Below are 20,909 nucleotides of genomic sequence, written 5' to 3' on the forward strand. Positions count from 1 at the left end.
TATGAATTATTATTATTATCATATTATTTTATTTTTTGAAATCTTCAGTACTTGCGATTTTAATTGATACACAAATGTATAATGTGAGTAATTTTAAAACTGCTCTGTATGTTTGAAAAATTGTGATTGTTATAACGTTGAATAAAATATTGCATGTATGTAAAACGATTTTTCACATTTTAAGTACACATATTATATTATCATCATAGTAAGAAATGCATGATTGATACATAAAAACAATAACAATTAATACATAAAAAAAGGTTGTACACTATAAAATATTTTCATTATTTTATTTAATTTGGCTAAATTTACGCCAACATCCAAGGATGTAAAAGGCATTGTGTCGCTGAAGCTCGATTGTCTTGATCCAAGTCTAACATTGGAACTAAAAATGATGCAAATGCTTTGGCATCTTTTGGGTCCCAATCGTACTTTTCAATAAGCACATCATAAAGAATCCATGGTTTCAAATTGCTTATGTGTTTCAAACTACCTAAAAACAAAAAAAATATTCTTAGACTATATTCACTATGACTAAAATTAAAAATTTATTAGTAATAATATTTTATTGAAAAACGCACTGTGAATTAAATTTCCAACACTAATTATTTTTTGATAAAAAATAAATTAATGGTAATATTAAAGTTTTAAACTAAATTAGGCTATTTAGCCACTTATTTAATTTAGCATACATTTTCTAATAAAAAGTATTAAGTATTTCAAATTTATACCATAAACATTATATTTCACAAAAGTCTAAATTGTATAACAAATAGTTTTGTTTTAGTGTAAATTTTTATAGGATAAAAAAAACATGGCCTTTTTACCGTTACTTTTGAAAAAATGTCCCGAATTTTTTCCACTTTGAATAACATACATGGGTATACATCCCAACAATTCAATTATATGAGCTAAGTGATCTTCATCCTTGTTGTAAGTTGTACCAGAATGTGGATCGAATAGAAAATCTCCTGTAGCCAACTCGAAAGCCTGTACAAAGAATTTATTTATTTTATAAAACTTTTTACTTAAAATAAATCCAAAAAATACATTGAGTACTTTGATAATTTTTTTTTAACAATATGATTAAACTTAATGCATTGAATACGTTTTATCAGAATATTATAATAATAATTATTTTTTGGAGTGAGAAATAATATTTTAAAAATTACTTAAATATTAATTCAAATCATTTTAAATTAGATTATAATATGGTCTAACATATAAAATTGTTGTCTAATCAATACACTTTCAATAACGTATCTAAATTTTTATTAGAATTTTTGTAATAGTGATTATATAATTGATATAAATCTGTATATATTAAAATAAACTTCTATCTTAATTTCGAATGACATTTTTTTTTATGTTCGATGTATTTCATTTAACGAAAAAATAATTTAGCTATCGATAAAAGAATATTTTATAAAACTTAAAACAAACCAGACATGCAGTACTCCAGATATCTGCCGGTGTACCATAGCCAGCACCCAACAAAACTTCTAAGCTACGATACTGTCGAGTTTGAATGTTTTCCGTATAATGATTATTCTAAAAATTAATCATTTATTAGAAATATTAATAATATACATTTTTCTCTATCCATAAAATATAATTAAAAAAATATCCTCTCTAAATCTCCGGAGCTAAATTCTTTGTATGGAGAAAGCGGGTTAAGCTACTTTTTATTTGAATAATGGATTTTTTTCAGTTTTTGAAGGTAATATCTTCAACTAAATAATAATTGTAATCATTTGACGTATTGATGAAAAAAGTAGGTCAAGTAAGGGTTGAGAAAATAAATTGCAGCCACAAAAAAAAAAAACCTCATAGTAAAATAATATTAACATGAATAAGACATTTCTTCTCACAAGAGAACACATTTTCAAAAGTTAAGTTGAAAAAGTTCTACTTTTTATACGTATGTTTCAAATTTTAATCCCCCCCTTGTATAAAGGAATATGGTCCAATTAAAAAAAAATTTATATCAAATGAAAGAAATTAACATAGTGTTTATAAAAAAAAATTATATTGATCCATACATTTTTCAAAAAGTCATAGTAATTTAAAGTTGAAAATATAAAATCGAAAATGGAAAATTTTAACACAAAAATAGCAGGTTTTTAATTACGGTAGCTATTTGCGCGTAGAATATAAGTCATCGGAGCAAATTATATTTTTAATTTATAGTACATGATATAAGCTTTAATTTGTTATATGTTTAAAGGACGCAGTATTTCCAGAATATTTTCATAAGTTGAAAAAATTACTTTATGTAAAAAAGTTTACATATTTTATTTTAAATCCCTCCCTGTGAGCAGGTAAAGTATTAAATTTTCAAAAAAATGATATCAAATTAATGAAAAACATTTAAGGTTTCAATAAAAAAAAAAATTATGTTAATTTGTTAATTTTTGAAAAAGTTATGGAAATTTTTTTAAAAATAAGTAAAAAAATGACGACATTTACCGATTTTAAAAATTGTAATTTTTTTGGAGATTTCCCTCATTTGCGTGGAACGAGAGAAATATTTTCAATTTTTAAGGGTAATTTCTTCAACTAGATTCTTAACTTAGCATCAAAGCTAAAAACAACTTACTATTTTACATTGTTTTAAATTATCAAAGATATAATTTTATCTAAATATCTTTAGCTAACAAAAAGCGCATTAACAGTTTCCATTAATTTATTAATTTAATAAATTAATTTAAAATATTTTTAATTTAAGTAATACGCATGTTATTATTCTTATCATTATAATCATAATAAAACATTTTATGTCGTATAATTTTTATACTCATAATATTTTTTTTATTTAATCAATGAAATTAAATATTATTTGTAATACTTATAAAACATTTTCCCGAAGAATCTTACTTTTTGCCATTTTCCTTAATTTTAATAGAAAAGGTTATCGGTTATATTTATACATTTTTTAGAAAAAATAAATTAAAATTTTAATTATTCATACATTTTTTTAATGTTTAATATTTAAAGAGAATTGTCATAGACATAGAAACCAGTAAAATGTAACTATTATTTGGTTTGTTTAGTTTATACAAATAACATTCGACCGTAAAAAAAAATTTTCTGGAGCATCTCTTGGGTATTTCTAATTCAATAATTTTTCAAAAACTTTTCCACTTATTTTCATATCATCATCAATCATTAACACCCTCTTATAATGACATGACATACAAAATGACATACACATATTTTAACCTGCGTTTTATTTTAATAGTCAAGTCATTAATTGTCAGCGTCGACAGTGCTGTCTTAATTTATTGTAAAATTAAATTATAATAAAAATAATCTTGATGACGTGACATTAGGCTATGCCTTCATAAAGTGTCATATGCTGTAGAAAGGTCAATAAATACAGAGCTAGTTATTAAGCTATTTCGAAAAGCACGCTTCGATTAGGAATGTTAACGTAAGTAAACGGTACTTTACACCCCTATTTTCTCAAAATCTTACTTGCCCAATTAGAACTTGCTTGTCAATTTGTACTGTATACGTTATAAGATAATTTTTTCAAGTACTTTGAATTAAACATTCAAAAGTGACATTGAAATCAAAGGGAAAATTTCAGCATCGAATTAATCATTCTTGGGTTTAAACAAAGCAATAAATTTCGCTCTCTTAAAACTTTTGGTAATTATACATTTTTAAGTATTTCATTATTAACAAGAGAATTTTTTTAGGATACAGTTTTAAATAGTATTGAATTAATAAATCAGGATATTTTTAAGAAAATGATTGGTCAATAACAATTTTTGGGACAATACTCAAAATGTTATAACGATTTTAAAATATGTACTTATTAATATGTATAATATGTATGCCTTGTAGAGTCATGGGTATGACTATTTATATACATTTTTTTTTTTTATTAATTATATCATTAGACATTTCTTGGTCTAACTCTTCCTGCCACCCAAGTATAAAAATATTTCAATGGTTTCTTTAAATTTGTGCAATTCTATAGTTTCTTATATTTTTTTAGCTTCTTAAGTTTCCAAATAAAAATCAAATCATTTTTTCATTTTTTTTTTTCTTAAAAATACCATAACTTTTTTAAAAATGAACGGAACAAAATAATTTTTTATAAAGAAACTTTAGGTATTTCCCTTTCATTTGACATAAAGTTTTTGAAAACCAGATTATTAACCTGCCCACTGGGGCGGATTCAAAATAGACACATTTTTACAAAAAATCACTTTTTTCAACTTAACTTTTGAAAATGTTCCTACAATACTAAGTCCTTTAATAATATGTTAAGTTAAAGCTTATATTTCGTACTATAAATTAAAAATATAATTTGTCCCGACAACTTATCTTCTGCGTACAGATAGATGCGGCAATTAAAAACATGTTATTTTTGTGTTACAATTTTCGATTTTATATTTTAAACTTTAAATTGTTATCATAATTAATACTTTTTTTTTTTAATGGTTTCTGTAAAAATGTTGTATTTTTTCAGAACCATTCATTTTTTTATTCAAACCTATGCTCGCCATTTTTGTAATATTTTCCACAAGTTAGTTGTTCCAAATAGTTTCCCAATGAACTAATACTCAACCAAACCCACCTGTCGAAATATCGGCAGACCATTTAATATTGTATCTATTATCTCTTTTTCTGTCATATTCCATTTGCTCTCCTACATTCAGCCTTAACATTGGTAATTTCATCTAAAATACTCTCATGATCTTCATTTTTCGTTTTTATGAAAAAGATTTTAATCACTGTCAGATATCATCTATACTTGACCCAACTATGCTACATCCATACTATGCTTAGACTCCACTATGATTCCGTTTTTTTTGTTAACTGTAAATAATTGTAATATATTTGAAAAAATAACATAAAAAATTATGCGTTTTGAACTTCCTTGTATTTTTCTTTACAACGCCACTAAAATTACACTAAATCACGAAATAAGCAAAATAGCACTTGAAATTTAATATATACAACATGAAATTTTGAAATTAGCTTATTAGTTTTCTGAAACAAAATTATAACTTAAGAAGGTGGTAACCGTTAATTCTTTTAACAATAATATGAAAATTTAAATGTTATGACCCTTGTTTATAACCATCATGAATTTCTTGAATTAATGTATACTCCCAAGAACTTAAAATAAAAATTAATATGCATTATCTAGGTTAAACTCATTTCAAATAATATGTTACATTACAAACGTGATTTCAAGATTGCCACTAAATAGATGGATTTTACGTATTATGTAAATCGATAAACGCATAACTTAGAACCGAGGTCGTGGTTAGTATATTTAATTGAAATAACAAAAGCAAGTACACTAGAGAACTAGCCTTTTTATACTTTTTCTTTTTTTTAAAAAAACTAAATATGCATTACTTATGCACAAAAATTATTCAATAAATGTCATAATAAAATGTTATTGAAAAAAAAAACCAGCACAGTGAGGACGTGGCATAATTGAGTACATTAAAATGATATCTGACAGTGATTAAAAATACTATCATAAGAAACGCTTCGATACAATTCTGTAGATAGTGTTTAATTTAAAAAAATTGGTGGATTATTCCAAAAGCAACATGATCTCCTATTTTCTTATTTATACTCTGATTACAAATTTTATGATGTATAAGTGTAAAAAAATGGCATTTATTATTTAAATAAATTTAAATCATATTGATTATTCAAACTTTCATATATTTAGTTGAAAAAGTTGTCATTTTGAAATCCCTCTGTGAGCATGTAAAGGGTCAAATTTATAAAAAAAAATATACAAAATGATAGGTACATACCTCATGTATCTATAAAAAAAAATTATATCGATTTTGTCATTTTTGAAAAAATTATGGCAATTTTAAGTAAAAAAAATTGAAAAAGTATCGAAATTTAATATATATATGTATATAATAATATATTATATTAAATGAGTCAATTATGCCTTGAAATATAAAAAGAACTTAAATGCGCACAAATATTTCATACAAAACTAGTATCGATGTGGCCTACTTTTTAAAATTCAAATTCTTGAAATTCTCTGCTCTACTAATAAATGCCGGTTGCAAAAAAACAAACAATATAAATTTTTCTTCATCATTACATATCTAGGAATTTGTGCAAAATATATCTCAAAAAATGGTGGAATTTCAGCCACCGTAGAATCTAATTTCTATTTATACCTGTAATGTTAACTTAAAATAAATGCAATTCGATAAACCAATTATTCAATCATATTTTCATGCAATTAATTATATAGAAAATGAAAAAAACTATTGTTATTTAAAAAAAATAATATTTTATAAATTACATTCGTTATCATAAATACTTATTTTTCATTTAAAAATAAATAATTGTTCATTACCTCCCAACAGGAATTTCCGAGATCAGCAATTTTTATATTAAGACTTCCTAAGTCATCTAATAATTCATATAAACGTTTAAATTTACTAATTTTTCTGTAATAACAACTCGATTCTATATAACTTTCTGTAAAAACATTAATTTATTTATTAAAATATGTTTGTAAATAAAAAATTGTATGTTATATTGTTCTTAAATACTTACCTGTTTCTAAATCATTATAGTTCATGTGCTCTGAATGTTGGTCATCTTCAATACCCTGTAATCTTTCAGCTGTATCATTAGCAAATCCAATCTTTTTGTTGTCTAATTATTAAAATTCAAAATAGTTGTAAATACAATTAATTAAACAAAGAATGAACGAAGTGAGTAAGAAATTATTATAAATTTCTTATCCAAAAATGATAATAGTCAAAAATTTTCAAAATAAAATATTTTCTCTTTTAAAAAATTAATAATGGTCCTAAATATTCTATACTTACGTAAACTTAAAATGGGCATTTGTTTATAGCTATTGTCAGCCATAGTTTTGATATAACTATAATCCGCACATATTAGAATGTTTTCCGGTTTGATATCAGTGTGAATGATATGACATGTTTCGTGAAGATATTTGAGACCTTGTAAGACCTGAAATAAACCATTATTTTTATGACAAGTACTGTTGAGTCAAATAAATTCTATAATATGAATGAAATATTGATAAACGTTTTTAAAATAACTAGAAGCATTAAAAATATATAATAATTCCGTCAAATATATCACGTAAATTAATAAAGCCCAACGTATACCCTCATTAATTCAAGCTTTTATCATTTCCCATTCAAATTAATGGAAATATTGTGAAAATTCTAACATCTACAACATTAATTTCTATAAAATTATGTGGGAAGTTTGCCAAGTAGAAACCTACGCGTTTAACTATGTCTATCATACAAAAACAATAATAGAGCTAAAATTGTTCAAAAATATGTTTTCTTTGGATAATAAAAATAAAATTATGAAAGGGTAAATATTTATATTGTTTAAAAACAATTTTCATAATACTTCCGTTAACACGTACAAAAAATTGATACTATTGTTTATATTATAATTGTTTTTACTTAAAAACATTATTTACGTATTTATTTACTCTTTTATTATTACTTATCAGTTATTTATTAAAAATATCTAAAATATATTATTATAACTTTAGATTGTTGGAATAAATTATGTTAACTTTACTTACTTGTCTTATGATATGTTTAACCAGGTACAATGGAATACCTTGGTAATTGGTCTTTTTTATAAGCTTTAACAAATTTGGTCCTAAGGCTTCAAACACCATAACTACGTGTGGACCTCTTAAACCATCTAGCCGAAAATTATCGAATAATTCAACTAGTCTCATTCTGTTAATGTCTTTATCTCCGAGTCGATGAATCTGTAAAATAATAAAAAATATTATGAAAACATGTCAACTCAAAATGTCATTAAGAATTTATTTTTAATTAAATAGTCAATTTTGAAATGTTGTCCATCGCTTTTAAATTAATTCAATAGAAGATAAAAGCCATTTTTCATTATAATAAATTAAAACACTTTTTTTTTAAAATTATTTTAACAATAATTTTATATTAAAAAAATATAAAGCGATATTTTATTACAAATTTTTATCAACCTTTGAATATTATTCTAAAATACTGATCATTTGAACATCAATATTTTTCAAAAATCATAATCCAAACATAAATAATTTAAATTTGGATTATAATCGTATTTTATATATTTAAATTTTACTCAGTTTATAAGAGTAATATTATATTTTGTACTCACGCATTTAAGCATTCGAATTTCGTCTAAAGCACTTTCTGTGTAGTCTACAGCAGATTTAACGACCTTAAGTGCCAAAAAACTATGTGATCTAAAAAAAACACTTTATTTACATATACGTATAATTAATATAACACTACTATGCTTATTTATAAATGTAATTTGTAAGATATATCATTTATTTCGACCCTTTGAAGAGATAGTTATTATGAAAATACTTTAGTAAGTGTAATTTTAATACACATACACTTTTTTTTTCACATTCGACATTTTTTGTAGAGAAATAAACTTTGCCTAAATATTTCTTCACGAAGTCATTGGAGTGCGTTTTAACCAAAATCAATGAACGTCAACGTAACTGTTATTTATTAGAAAACAAATATCAAGTTAACACTAATTTATGTGATGTGATGGATTTTTTTCAATAATAAATTATTATCAGTAGGGTGTTTTCTTTTGATATATTAATTTATCCACAAAATATTTATCAATTTAACTCGGTTTAAAATCACTTTTACCATTTAATATATATGAAATGTATCATTAACAATACACTTCAGTTATTAAAATAATGGCAGACTTTAATCATACAATTTTAAATGTTAAATAATAATCAAAATTGATTTATTTTTATAAACCGTAGTAATTATTAAGTTTATTGCAAGAATAAATGATCTATAACGTTAGATTTTAGGAATAACTTTCAAAAGTTAAATAGGAATCTATAATTATTTTTTATGAATTATAGTTAAAATAGAACGTAGCTTAACACTACTCCACTTCTCACCTTTCTAAATCATTAAATGTTAATATCTCAAAAATTAATGTCGAAAAACTAGTATTGACCAGTGGACATTTTATTTAGACCATTATTTTCTATTAAACATTAAAAGAAAAAAAAAGACTATTTTATTTTTAAAAGGTACCCCTAATATTTACTCTAAAAAGTTTCCTCGCATTCAAGGACTAGCCTTGAAGTCATTTGGTTATTACTAAGTACCCACAGAGAGATTTGACTATCACTTAACATAGTTATCTTCCTTTTCTTGAATACTAGCAGGTTCTGGGTCCCTACAAGTATTGCCATTACCTCTGCTTGGAACATAGAGAGTTTAAAACATATTATATTAGAAATTTAATCATACATAATCGGTAATAATGGCTTATTTTAAATTATTTTGCATAGTACCGGAACATCTACATCATTTAAAATTAAATCAAATTTAAGGTTTTTTTGTACTGTAAGATAGAAAAAATGATGTTCCGATGACTTGTTCTCTATTAGTAAACGGTTTCAATTAAAAATCATGCAATTTATTCAGTGTTTTCTTAAAATTACACCACTTTATAAAGACTTCAAAACAGGTCGATAAAATAAAAAAATGTAAAATGATAATCATTTATAAAGTCATGTATCTAAATAAAAGTTAATATTATTTTTATCTAAATTTTACCAATACTGTAATTATAGTTGATTTAATATTATAAAAAAAGATCCAAAATTTTTCTTGAAATTTATATATTTACAACTTCCAACATGTGCATGAAAACTCGAACAGTTTTCTTAATAGTGAACTCATACGACGCACAGTGCTAAGATGTGTAATAATTTGTTTAGAAACTGTTAACTAAATTAGATGTCACACCGCTACGTTTTATAATAAGCTTTCATGAAAATTGTGCCACATTTATTATGTACGCCCCAAGAATTTACAATAAGGTATTTAAAATCCGTTTTGTAAATATTTTAAATAGAGATAATAACTAGCTCTACACTTTACTACAGTATATAAAACTTTCCCAAGACAACTCCTTTTATCAGTACGCTGCAGTTAAATAAATTGATTTTAAGACATAGTAAATCCACTAAAAGTTTTCACCAAAGTGTCCTTTAATATTTTAACTCTCGTCTAAGGAATTATTTTTTTATTATTATTATGAATATGTATCTATAAATTTTCTTAGAGCCACTTCGGAGAATTCCAAGTTTGTGCAACTTTATGTTACATAATATAGTAGCGTTGAAATATATTCCGTATTAAAGGGTAAACTCCTAAACCACCACCCTCCCCCTCAAAAAATATCTATGTCGAAATATGACATAGATTTTATCTTATTTAATTCTAAAAACATGTCCGTTAATAGTTCATAGTTATAAAACTACAATTCATTCAGTAAATAATTTTATCATTCACAAAAATGCGCTGAACCTATTTGATACATGTTGGTGTACATTACAAATTCATATAATTTAAATTCATTAGATGCATCATTCTTTCCATTTAATAAAAAAATTTGATGAGAATTAAAGGTCCTTAAAATGATTTAAAAATTATAACACTTGGCCTTTACTAGTATCTAAAATTAAGAATTATTTATTTAAATAAGTAACATATTCAATAAAAATCAGAATAAAACTACAATCTCAATGTGTATTTTAAAGCAGAGTAAATCTAAGATTTTTTAAAAGAATAGGCGAGTAAAAATATTTTTAAATAATAGTTCAAAGTTTTTTTTATAGAACTTTCAAAGTAAACGAATTAGTAAGTTAATAAATGTGGAATAACTATGTACAGTTCTTAAATAAATAATAATGATAATAATTATGTTATGTGTTTATAGGGTTTTTCTCCTAAATACATAATTCTTATATGATATACTTATACAGAGTGTTCAGTAAGTCNTCAGTAAGTCAGGAAACGGGTTTCTATTGTTCTCATTGTTACAAACAATGAGAACAATAGAAACCCGTTTCCTGACTTACTGAACACTCTGTATATTCAATTCATAAATATTGAATTTTCATTTACCGCAGAAAAATAATTAACATAGTTTACTGAATAAAAAACATAACAATACTATGAAACTTAATATTTTTTCATTGTTGTGGTTAACTAATAACATTTATTAGCTAATTCATACCATAGTTATAATGAAAATAGGGGTTCTGTGTTTTAAATAAAATTACATTAAACCTTTTTCATCATTTAATAAGATCAATTATGTACTTACACGACGTCCCATGCTAACCACACAATGGAAAAGTGACCCCAACCTAGTTTTTTGACAATATGGTAACGCTCGTTAATTACAGACCCTATTCGAACAGGAAAGTATGAATTTTCCTTGTAATCGTTAGGCTCATCGTTCTCAGAATCAGAAGATTTAAGCAGTTCTTCCGGATTGACTTCAACAACATCTCCATTATAAATGTCTGACTCGTGTGGCTCTGACCTGAAATAAAATAGCTCATTAGTAAAAAAAAATTAATTAAATCATATTATCTTGTTCTATAATTTAATAAACACTTAGTTCTTAGGAAATTTGTGGAAACCATAATCAAAAAATTATACCTACATAGAAATAGTATTTCTACTTAAAATTCCATACTTTTATATTAAATATAATTACATAAAATCACCAATATTGACAGTTAGATTCATTATAGATTAATTTAATTCAATGCTCTCATCATAACTTTACACTTTAAATTGTTTACGTAAATGTAAACTTGAAACTTTTAGTTAAAAGATGAAATCAGAAAGCTTTAGTAAAAATAAAATTAAGTTGCCAGACTATGTATAAATAATTACAGTCGTGTAATGAAGTATAGAAAATATAATTGAATGCTTCTCTTTTATCTCCAAAATTAATTACGATGTTAATTTATATAAATATGTGTTAGTTCAAAAAAAAAAGTTTCAGGTGTACCTAATACTATTAATTACTAAGACAATACTAGAACTACATAAAAACTCACATAGAAACATAGAAAATATCTATTCGATATACTTGGATATGTTTATTGTAATGGTGTCATGTTATCAATATTGTGAAAGAGTATAAAATATAACACAGACCGCACAGCCACTACTAGCGACTGATGAGTTGACAATAAAAATAATAATTGTGAAATTAAAAATCGATCTAACATTACTTAAACCCAAAAGACCTGTCCATCGTGGTCAGTCAACTCCAGTGCTTAGCATTTTTCTTTGCGTCATTCATAAATCTCAGTACTTGATTGTCGCTGTGCGGCTTTCTGTATCAAGTCAAGAGTTTGTTCATTCCTTCTGACGTCCTTTACACTTACCTACTTTCGTCCTCTACATTTAAAAGCACTTGTGTCTTGCACTTATACCTAGGCGTTATACTTATTTCTTTTCTATGACAACGACCTTTTCGATACCCACAATTAATCCGGAGTGTCAGCCGAGCCATACAGTGAATGCTGTACAATCACACGCACGTGAATATCAACTCATCATTACCTGAGTATACTCAACTTATCCACGCTATCTATAATGGTTTGTTTTGTATTACGACATTATGAATATATTGTAATCGAATAATTAGTAATTGGTTTAGAGTTTTATTTTTAAGACATCTGCTAAATAAAAAACTTCATTACTTGGAAAAATGAAAAACTGTCATTATATTTTCATAGTACTATTAGAACTAACTGTTTATTGTGTACTAGTTTATTTAAAAATTAAAACAATTTATAAAGTACATCATTAAGTAAATAATGTGTAGAAGAAATTTATAAACTAAAGAAGTAAAGCAAACGGTTGTACATACAAGCGAATATTCCGAAAATGCACATTAAATTCGAACCCATCGCTTTCTTAATGCAAAATAGTAATAAAAATAATAATCAAATAATTTTTTTAGGTTTTTTTTTCTGTAAATAAAGATTTACTTAAATAATTTAAAAAACATGTACTGTTAATTTATTAAAAAAACCTTTCGTAACTATCAAATTTAACATTGATCAACAGCAACTACCGTTGACTCTACTAACTTTTTATGTTTAATCGTCAAATTTTCGTGACCAACAATACCCATAAACTTTATCGTTATCATTAGAAAACGGCTAAAATTTTACCCCAGTAATTATTTGATATTTTTATACATTACACACGCAATCCTACTTTACTGCCATCGACTTTTCAGGCGTGGTACAAGAAATGTTTTTAATTAACACTTTATTTTTTTTTGCTTCCAAAAAAATTACTTAGTATATTATTTATTCTTTTTATAAAATATTTTGTTACTTATATAAATCAGTTGTTCAGATGTATTTTATCTAATCAATATTATTATGTATTAAAATATTCTTCTATTTACTTTTTATTTTCCATAAAGGTTCATTAGTTGTATTTTTTATTATTAGACTACACGTGCACATAATTACCGTACTAGGATAGGTGCAGCTGATCTGATTAGCCTTTTATGTTTGCGACCGTATCGACCATTGATTACCGATGAGGATACGCTGGTTAGAGGCAAAGGTGGCAAGCTACCACCGGTCGTTTCGTAGTCACTGCTTGCAGATCTCCTTCGGGCCTTCACAATATCCACTCCTCCACAAGCAGACAATGCGTAAACGACTGCGGTCAATGCAATCAACTGACAGACACACTTGGAAGTATGTCCTGCCACAGTATCGGTAGGCGTTCCGGTGGATCTTGAATGGTCACCACCAGTAAAGTTAGCGTACCACATCGGACTCGCAACAAATACGATTACTTTTACTGATGAGAGAATAGGCGTCTAAATTGACTACTCAAAATCCGATACAATGGGCAAGTCGCATTCGTTTTCCTACGACCTCCTTGTAACGATCGATTTCCACGTGGTCGACAATGATTGCCCCTATCTTCGCCATAATAACTTAGACAATACCCAACAATTCGCTAGGCGACACGCGAACTACTAACGTAAGTTACTAAACGTCGGTCAGGCAAAATAATTTTAACTCAGCAGCCAGTACACAGTAATTTATTATTGGCACTAGCGTGTTCCACAGACCATACCAGTACCATAGGACGCATGAAATGACGTATTAGATGTCAGCTACGTACTGCGCATAGACAAAACCTTGTTATCATTTCTAAATCGCTGCACATGAAAATAAAACGGAAACAAAGTTTTGTATTCCAAGTTCAAGTTCTTATATCCGTGCCGGATTTAATCATGTGTCTGTTTTTAGAAAATAATAGATTAAAAAACGTGTTTTTAATTTCTAAGTGTTCTTTGAATGTTTATAAATAGTTTTCAAGACCGTTATAGAACAATAAGCAAACATTATTTTTATTTTTAATAAACACCGAAAGTTTTTGAATGCTTACAAGATTATTTCAAAGTTAAATATATTATAATACACTTATTAGATATAGACAGCGCAGGTATATTTATCTTAAGGTGTCAACTAAAAAGGATGATTTTTTACCTTACCAACAACAGTCATGATGACTTTTATTATGTTTTAAATCGTAGAAAATCAAGCAATATATTTTATGTGCAAAATTAGAAACTAATAGAAAAAATCGATATTTTTTTAAATGATATCGTGTTTAACAAAAAACAAACACAGATAATCAACCGATGAATTCTTGAAATTAATAAATTTTATAGGACGATACATTTATACAGCAAATAGACGTATTGAAAACCAATTATCTACCAAAAAAAAAGTACAACCGCACAACTAATATTAGTGACAGTTATTTTATCTTCTTAAATCAATTAGGTAATTTATCAACACTAATTTGTGTTTTAATTTTGTTGATATAGTATAATAAAGAAAACATAGAAAATTAATTAAAGTTATGATTTTAATACATAGCTTCTTAATGAAGTTTTTTGTTCAATTCATTATATTATTAGTATAAACTTTAATTTATAAAAATTAAAAATTTAAATATTGAAATAATGTAAAATTATCTTCATAAAATTCAAATTAGACTTAGATATTTCAAAAAATAACCAAAACCTTTAAAGAATATTTATTAAAAATTTGTAAAATTAAAGATGTTTCCAAATAAGGAATATAGTATTTTTATGAAGTTTATTTTAAAATATGCATATCTTGTATACAATTAATGTATTGAATTTGAACTAATGGGTTATTAAATTAAATAACTAGTATGAACATATCTCATCCATTCAATGCAAAATAATTTAAGTTTATTTTTAGATAGATCTGTTACTAAGGATTAGGTCACCCAGGGCTCTTGGGGATCTCTTACGGCAATCGCATAGACACATCCTAATGTCAGTTATTGATTACTATGATATGAATCGTGTTGTATTACCAATTAATATTTTTAAATGTGAACTTAAACATCAAATTATTTACTTAATTTACGTACATTTTATAAACATTTAGTTTGTTTACAAAAGACACTAATAAAAATGTGTTCATATTTCACATCTGTTTAAGTAAAAAATGTTATTATTTGATATAAAAAATACAATTTTAAAGAAAAATGGTACAAAATAGATAGTGAGGATTTTGACTACGTGAAAATCAATAAAATTATTCAGGATTGTCTTGACACAAAATAATATTTAGTTATTATCCTTTTACGCTCTTGCAGGTAAATATAGGAAATAGTTCCATCAATTATGAAAATAAATATAAAGTGAATATGTATATTGGAAAGGGTAGTCAACAAATTTCTTAAATTTCTTAAACATAAATTCCCCCTCTTAATACAAAACTCTGAAAATTAGTTATTACTAATTACACAATTACATATTACCTAATTAGGATATAGTGGAAACACTAGTTGCTGGTAATTTATAGAGTTATGTCACAATATCACAACTGTAATTTTTTAAATGGTACACACGAAGGATTTTCCACTAATACAAAATTATCATGTCCCTAATTATAAAAGCAATGAAAACCATTGCATTTGATTCTTTATCTTGTATAAACCATATCAACTAAAGTTGCATGGTATCAAACCAACCATTTGGTTAATAACCGGAAGGAAAATTACCCAACTATAATAGAGCTTTTGTCGTATTCTTGCGTGAAAACATTTTTCTGTTTTACATATTCAAATTCAAAGAAGTTTGTAAACTGAGGAAAAATATGTTATTAAACTGAAATTCAAACATTGGCTAGCCGTTTTCAAAGATAGATTATTGAAGAATAGATAAATGTAAGTGAAATAACATAAAGACGTTATCATTGCTTATTTTGAATTATCGTTATAAAATGATTTTATAACGGCAACTAAAACTATTATATAAAAAAATTATATACGTGAAAAGCATTCGCCAGTTTGTCATTTTAGATACACATAATTTTAATTCAACGTCCCATAACAATATTTATACATTTCAGTACATAAACACAAAGATTCATTAGATATTTATAGAAATATGTACTATGAAATCGTTTTTTTACTATATTAAACAAACATATAAATAGTTAGATATTATCTAGTTTGGTTATAAAAACATGCAAATGTAAATAATAATACATTTAAAAAGATTAACTTATTCATCATTTTAGTTTTATAAAAATTTCTCTAAAATTAAAATAGGTAAAATAATCATTTTTTTTTTAATGTTTTGCAATAATTATTTGACGATGTTAATTATTAATGTGATGTATTCATAACAGAATAATGAAAAAACATCTAAGGGCAAAAACTTAACGGATGTGGATTTGAAAAAAGTTTTAAATTTGATATAGGACATGAATACCCATCGTATGATGTTTTAAATAGGTTGAACAATTTTGAAGTAGTGACCATACTAATACACTTTTATCGAACCTTATAATATTAAATGTGAAAAATATCATGTATAATGACTTATATTGTGCTAATATGTATAACCTTATTCATTATATGATTTTATGAGTATTATGTTGTTTTGATTCTTCAAATTAACAATTTGACGTTAAAAATATATTCTTAAGCGAATTAGTTACAAAACACATGGTTTTTCAATGGTAAAAGCTAGTAGAATTATTGTCCTATACCTTTTTGGCTAATGTATGTATACAGATATTACATTGAACTATTCTAAGAAGACATAATTTTATATGTTGATTATCTATAATTTTTTTTACAAAATAGTTATTCAGAATTTAATCTCAACATCTACATTACGTTGCCGAAAAAATAACAGACATGATGTCAATAATGATCTTCAATATTCTACAATTAAATATTTTTCCCTAATGAATAATATAGAAGAAAAGTCAATAATATTTTATTAGATAACGAAGAAGAAAATATCGCTAACATTAAAAATTGTTACTTTTATAATATAATAGATAAAACAGATGATTAGAAAGTCATAATCATGAAATTTAGCGAGTAAAGTAAAGGTAATTTTAAGGCGATATATAATAATATACAATACGAATACTTGGCGGTAAAAAATTATAAGTGGTTTGATTTTTTGTAATTTCGAAAATATTAAATAAAATTAATCACCTTATTTCTAGAGTTATTTTTCATTTGATTAGAAAATATGTCATGTATGAATTTTTAATGCGATAAAGAAAACATTAATAAAATTTTAAAATGTTACAAGAAAAAAAAACCTCTGAAATAATATTTATTAGATGACATCATTTAAAAAATCTTGAAAAAATATTCAACTATTATAGAATATTTTGGTAATCTACCATTTTCAAACAGTCTATTAATAGATGCACATATGGTAATACTTTTAAATATTAAAGAAATGATAAATGATGTAAAAACGATTGATTTGGAATTGGTAAATAAAGATATAACACATTCTAGGTACTTATGATATATAGAGTATTAAACTGATGAACTAATTATAGCTGCTAAAATGGAAAAAGAGTTTTCAATAAAAAAAATTCTAAAATCGCCAATCCAACATAATGGAATAATAACTTTACGAGAACAGTTTTATTTGTAGAGTATAAAAAAAATGTATTCGAAAGCATTCACTATTTGATATTAAACAAGTTTTTATTAAAAATTATTTGAAGAACCCTAGTCTACATGTATACTATATATTATACTGTATACGAATAATGAATTCTTTTAAAAAAAATTTTACTGTGAAAGTAAATTTATAGAATTAATTTGATTTTAAAAGAAACTAATTAATTAAATGGGATATATATTTGTGATATATTACCATTAGGTTCATAGTTCTACACTGTTACATAAAACGATCAAATACATGCTGCTCATTGAAAATAAATATCTAACATGTTCTTATCTTCAATAAGAAAGTCATGATAAAGGAAATAGTATTTAAAATGTTCTAATATCAAAAGGTATTAATAGTTTTTGTTCTTTTCAATTAGGTGCTCATCTAGTCATAAATTTTATGATTTTATTGTTATAGATCAAAAAAATGTATAGTTAATGAAAAAAATTTTTTAACATATGAAAAATATGCTTGAATAATAAATGTACAACATTTATTTGACTACCTATTTTATAAAGTTAAAATTATTCAAATTTTAATGAATGAAGAAAATCTTTGAAAGTAACTTTTACTATTGTTAATAAAATTTGCAAAGGAAACTAAAGAATTAATTTGAAAATTTCTGAATGATAAGAATAAGAAAACTATTGTACTAAATAATACAGTCACATCACTTTGGAAAACTATTCGGTGAGTATTAAAATATATTAAAACAAAAATTTAACTTAACTACTAAATATTACACGGCTATCGATATTGAAGGTTGATTACTCATAAAGGATAAGTTAATAGAATGTTTTTTGTTTTTTAATCGTATATTACATTAAACTAGCTTTAATTAGAAATAATTTGTAATGATGTAAATATTCCATTACTATTATGTTATGAGTATACTATCTTGGTTAATAATAGCATTTTCAAAAGTAGTATGTTGTCGGCATTGTGTATTTAGCACGGGTGGTAAATAAATTAGAAATATACACCAGTATGAGCTGAAACCACCTAAATCACATACTCACACTATGTATATTAAACTCGATAAGTTCTTATGTTAAAGTTGTTATCGGCTTATNATAATAGCATTTTCAAAAGTAGTATGTTGTCGGCATTGTGTATTTAGCACGGGTGGTAAATAAATTAGAAATATACACCAGTACGAGCTGAAACCACCTAAATCACATACCCACACTATGTATATTAAACTCGATAAGTTCTTATGTAAAAGTTGTTATCGGCTTATCAANTATATTAAACTCGATAAGTTCTTATGTTAAAGTTGTTATCGGCTTATCAAAACTTTATGTAATAAAAAATCAATAATAAATTTTTTTTAATTTTTTCAAAATTAAAATAAAAAAAAAAGATTTTTTGTTATTATAAAAAATAAATAACAAAAAATATGCTAAAATGTAGTCTAATTGTGCAAAAATTGATTTAAATAAAATGTTAATTGTAATTATGTCAAAAATTATAAGAATTGTCAGTTACATCTGTTTCATTCTGTATATTCAATTTATAATAAGCTATTTATCTTTTTATTCGGCTTGGCAATTTAAGCTACACATACTCTGTCCAATTTTCCTATAGTAACTGATTAATTAAAAGTCAATCATTAACTAACCAATAGCTTAAATTAAAAATATTTCATTAAGAAAAGTAATGGAACATATATTAGTAGACTAAAAAAAATACTGCAATTTAAAAAAAAAAACATTATTTTTGTGGATATTTTAGTATAGTAACTTTTGCATTTGTATTTTTTAGTAAACAATTTATTCGTAAACCATACCAATTACTTTTATTCAGAAAACATTTTATACGAAATAATTTCAACATTAATACTTTAGAAATATACCTCTAACATATTGTGAGGACGTATTATTCATTGCCAAAGTATTTTTTGAGAATAATGAAAAATAAATTGATTATTTTGTTATCAAAATAAAATATTCTAGGGATATTAAACTATTTTATTGTTATCTGAGAAGTTAAGTCATGCCCATTTTATAAAGGTACATACTAAATATAATGCTTATTTAAATAGAATTAACCATCAAAGGCCCTACCATTGATCATAACAATTATAATAATTATTATTTTAATGTTGTTCAAATAATAATTTTGAATCTTAAATAGAGTAAAATAGTCAAACGTCTAACAAACTTGCCCACTTATACACTACCGTTCCCACGTGCACGCCTCACAACTCTTTTAACGTACATTTATCGATTTTTTCTTATCACTTGAACTCTAACAACTGTTTGTAAACACACTAACACGGTAAGTGTGAACTCATTGCTTATCAATCAGACTTTCTTCTAACATACAAAATATTCATAAACATATATCGAACTTTTATCTATATTTTTTCAATTGAATATTAAATAATATGTAATGTTTTATACTCACAAGCTACATCGACCTTTGTACGATGGCATTGTCTTGCGCCTATTAAAAGGCGGAGACAACGATAGCGACATAAACGGGTATTTGGCCGTAGTCGATACTTCGGCTTCATAATCGGAACGTATGGCCTGTGACGGAGTTCCTGAATCGTACCCTCAACTAGCTCCTTCGACAGTATCAAATGACCGCGATCCACTGACCACTGAACCGGTAATCGACCGACGACCGCGAAATTCGACGGACAACTTCCTCAGTACAACGGGTAACTGACGTTCAGTAGTCTTAAAACATTTGCCATCTACCACATCTTCGACTTTAAGACTGCTATCATCAATCACCGCCTTGTGCTTGCTGTCGGTCGAGTCAATCATAATATTTGTTCAAATGTTTTTTGTAGTAAAATCAACTTTAATTTAGAGTAATAATTATGTTATATTATGTAACTATGACGTACGTACAAAATACATATTACTAATAGAAAAAAAATATATGTCACAATGTAATTTTTAAATTGCAACGAAATTTATAGGATTGCTAGTGAGCGGTTGTTGGAATGATCTCACCAGGAGTCGTGTTAGTCAACTGAGTCGCAGCTGAATTTA

The 20,909-nt window shown here is 25.4% G+C and overlaps 1 protein-coding gene across 3 annotated transcripts; it reads right to left on the reverse strand.

Moving 5' to 3' along the window:
• Positions 1 to 168: 168 nt before the first annotated feature.
• Positions 169 to 20,869, reverse strand: LOC126899561 (SRSF protein kinase 1-like). 3 transcript variants are annotated; one of them, XM_050674595.1, is made up of 10 exons: positions 20,311 to 20,869; positions 11,188 to 11,409; positions 8,179 to 8,266; positions 7,592 to 7,786; positions 6,846 to 6,993; positions 6,568 to 6,669; positions 6,365 to 6,489; positions 1,447 to 1,554; positions 831 to 993; positions 169 to 496 (listed from the first exon to the last, which is right to left on the reverse strand). In XM_050674595.1, exons 1-10 carry the CDS (start codon positions 20,379 to 20,381, stop codon positions 312 to 314), a joined length of 1,407 nt encoding a protein of 468 aa, XP_050530552.1. In that variant the 5' UTR covers positions 20,382 to 20,869; the 3' UTR covers positions 169 to 311. The 3 variants fall into 3 exon arrangements, with proteins under 3 accessions (XP_050530552.1, XP_050530550.1, XP_050530551.1); XM_050674593.1 differs by lacking the exon at positions 20,311 to 20,869 and adding an exon at positions 13,373 to 14,049; XM_050674594.1 differs by lacking the exon at positions 20,311 to 20,869 and adding an exon at positions 12,269 to 12,411.
• Positions 20,870 to 20,909: the final 40 nt, after the last annotated feature.

Source organism: Daktulosphaira vitifoliae, unplaced genomic scaffold (genome assembly GCF_025091365.1).
Source record: "Daktulosphaira vitifoliae isolate Bord-2020 unplaced genomic scaffold, ASM2509136v1 Scaffold_2, whole genome shotgun sequence".
Taxonomy (NCBI): Eukaryota; Metazoa; Arthropoda; class Insecta; order Hemiptera; family Phylloxeridae; genus Daktulosphaira; species Daktulosphaira vitifoliae.

What these genes read in the sequence shown, in the direction of transcription:
- LOC126899561 (XM_050674593.1), bottom strand. Translation starts at nt 13,683, where the DNA reads ATGTGGTACGCTAACTTTACTGGTGGTGACCATTCAAGATCCACCGGA. An exon ending in AAATTCGAATGCTTAAATGC is followed by an intron (nt 7,787 to 8,178) that starts GTGAGTACAAAA and finishes ATTATTTTACAG; the next exon opens with ATTCATCGACTCGGAGATAA. An exon ending in ACATTTTTTCAAAAGTAACG is followed by an intron (nt 497 to 830) that starts GTAAAAAGGCCA and finishes TTTTGTTTTTAG; the next exon opens with GTAGTTTGAAACACATAAGC.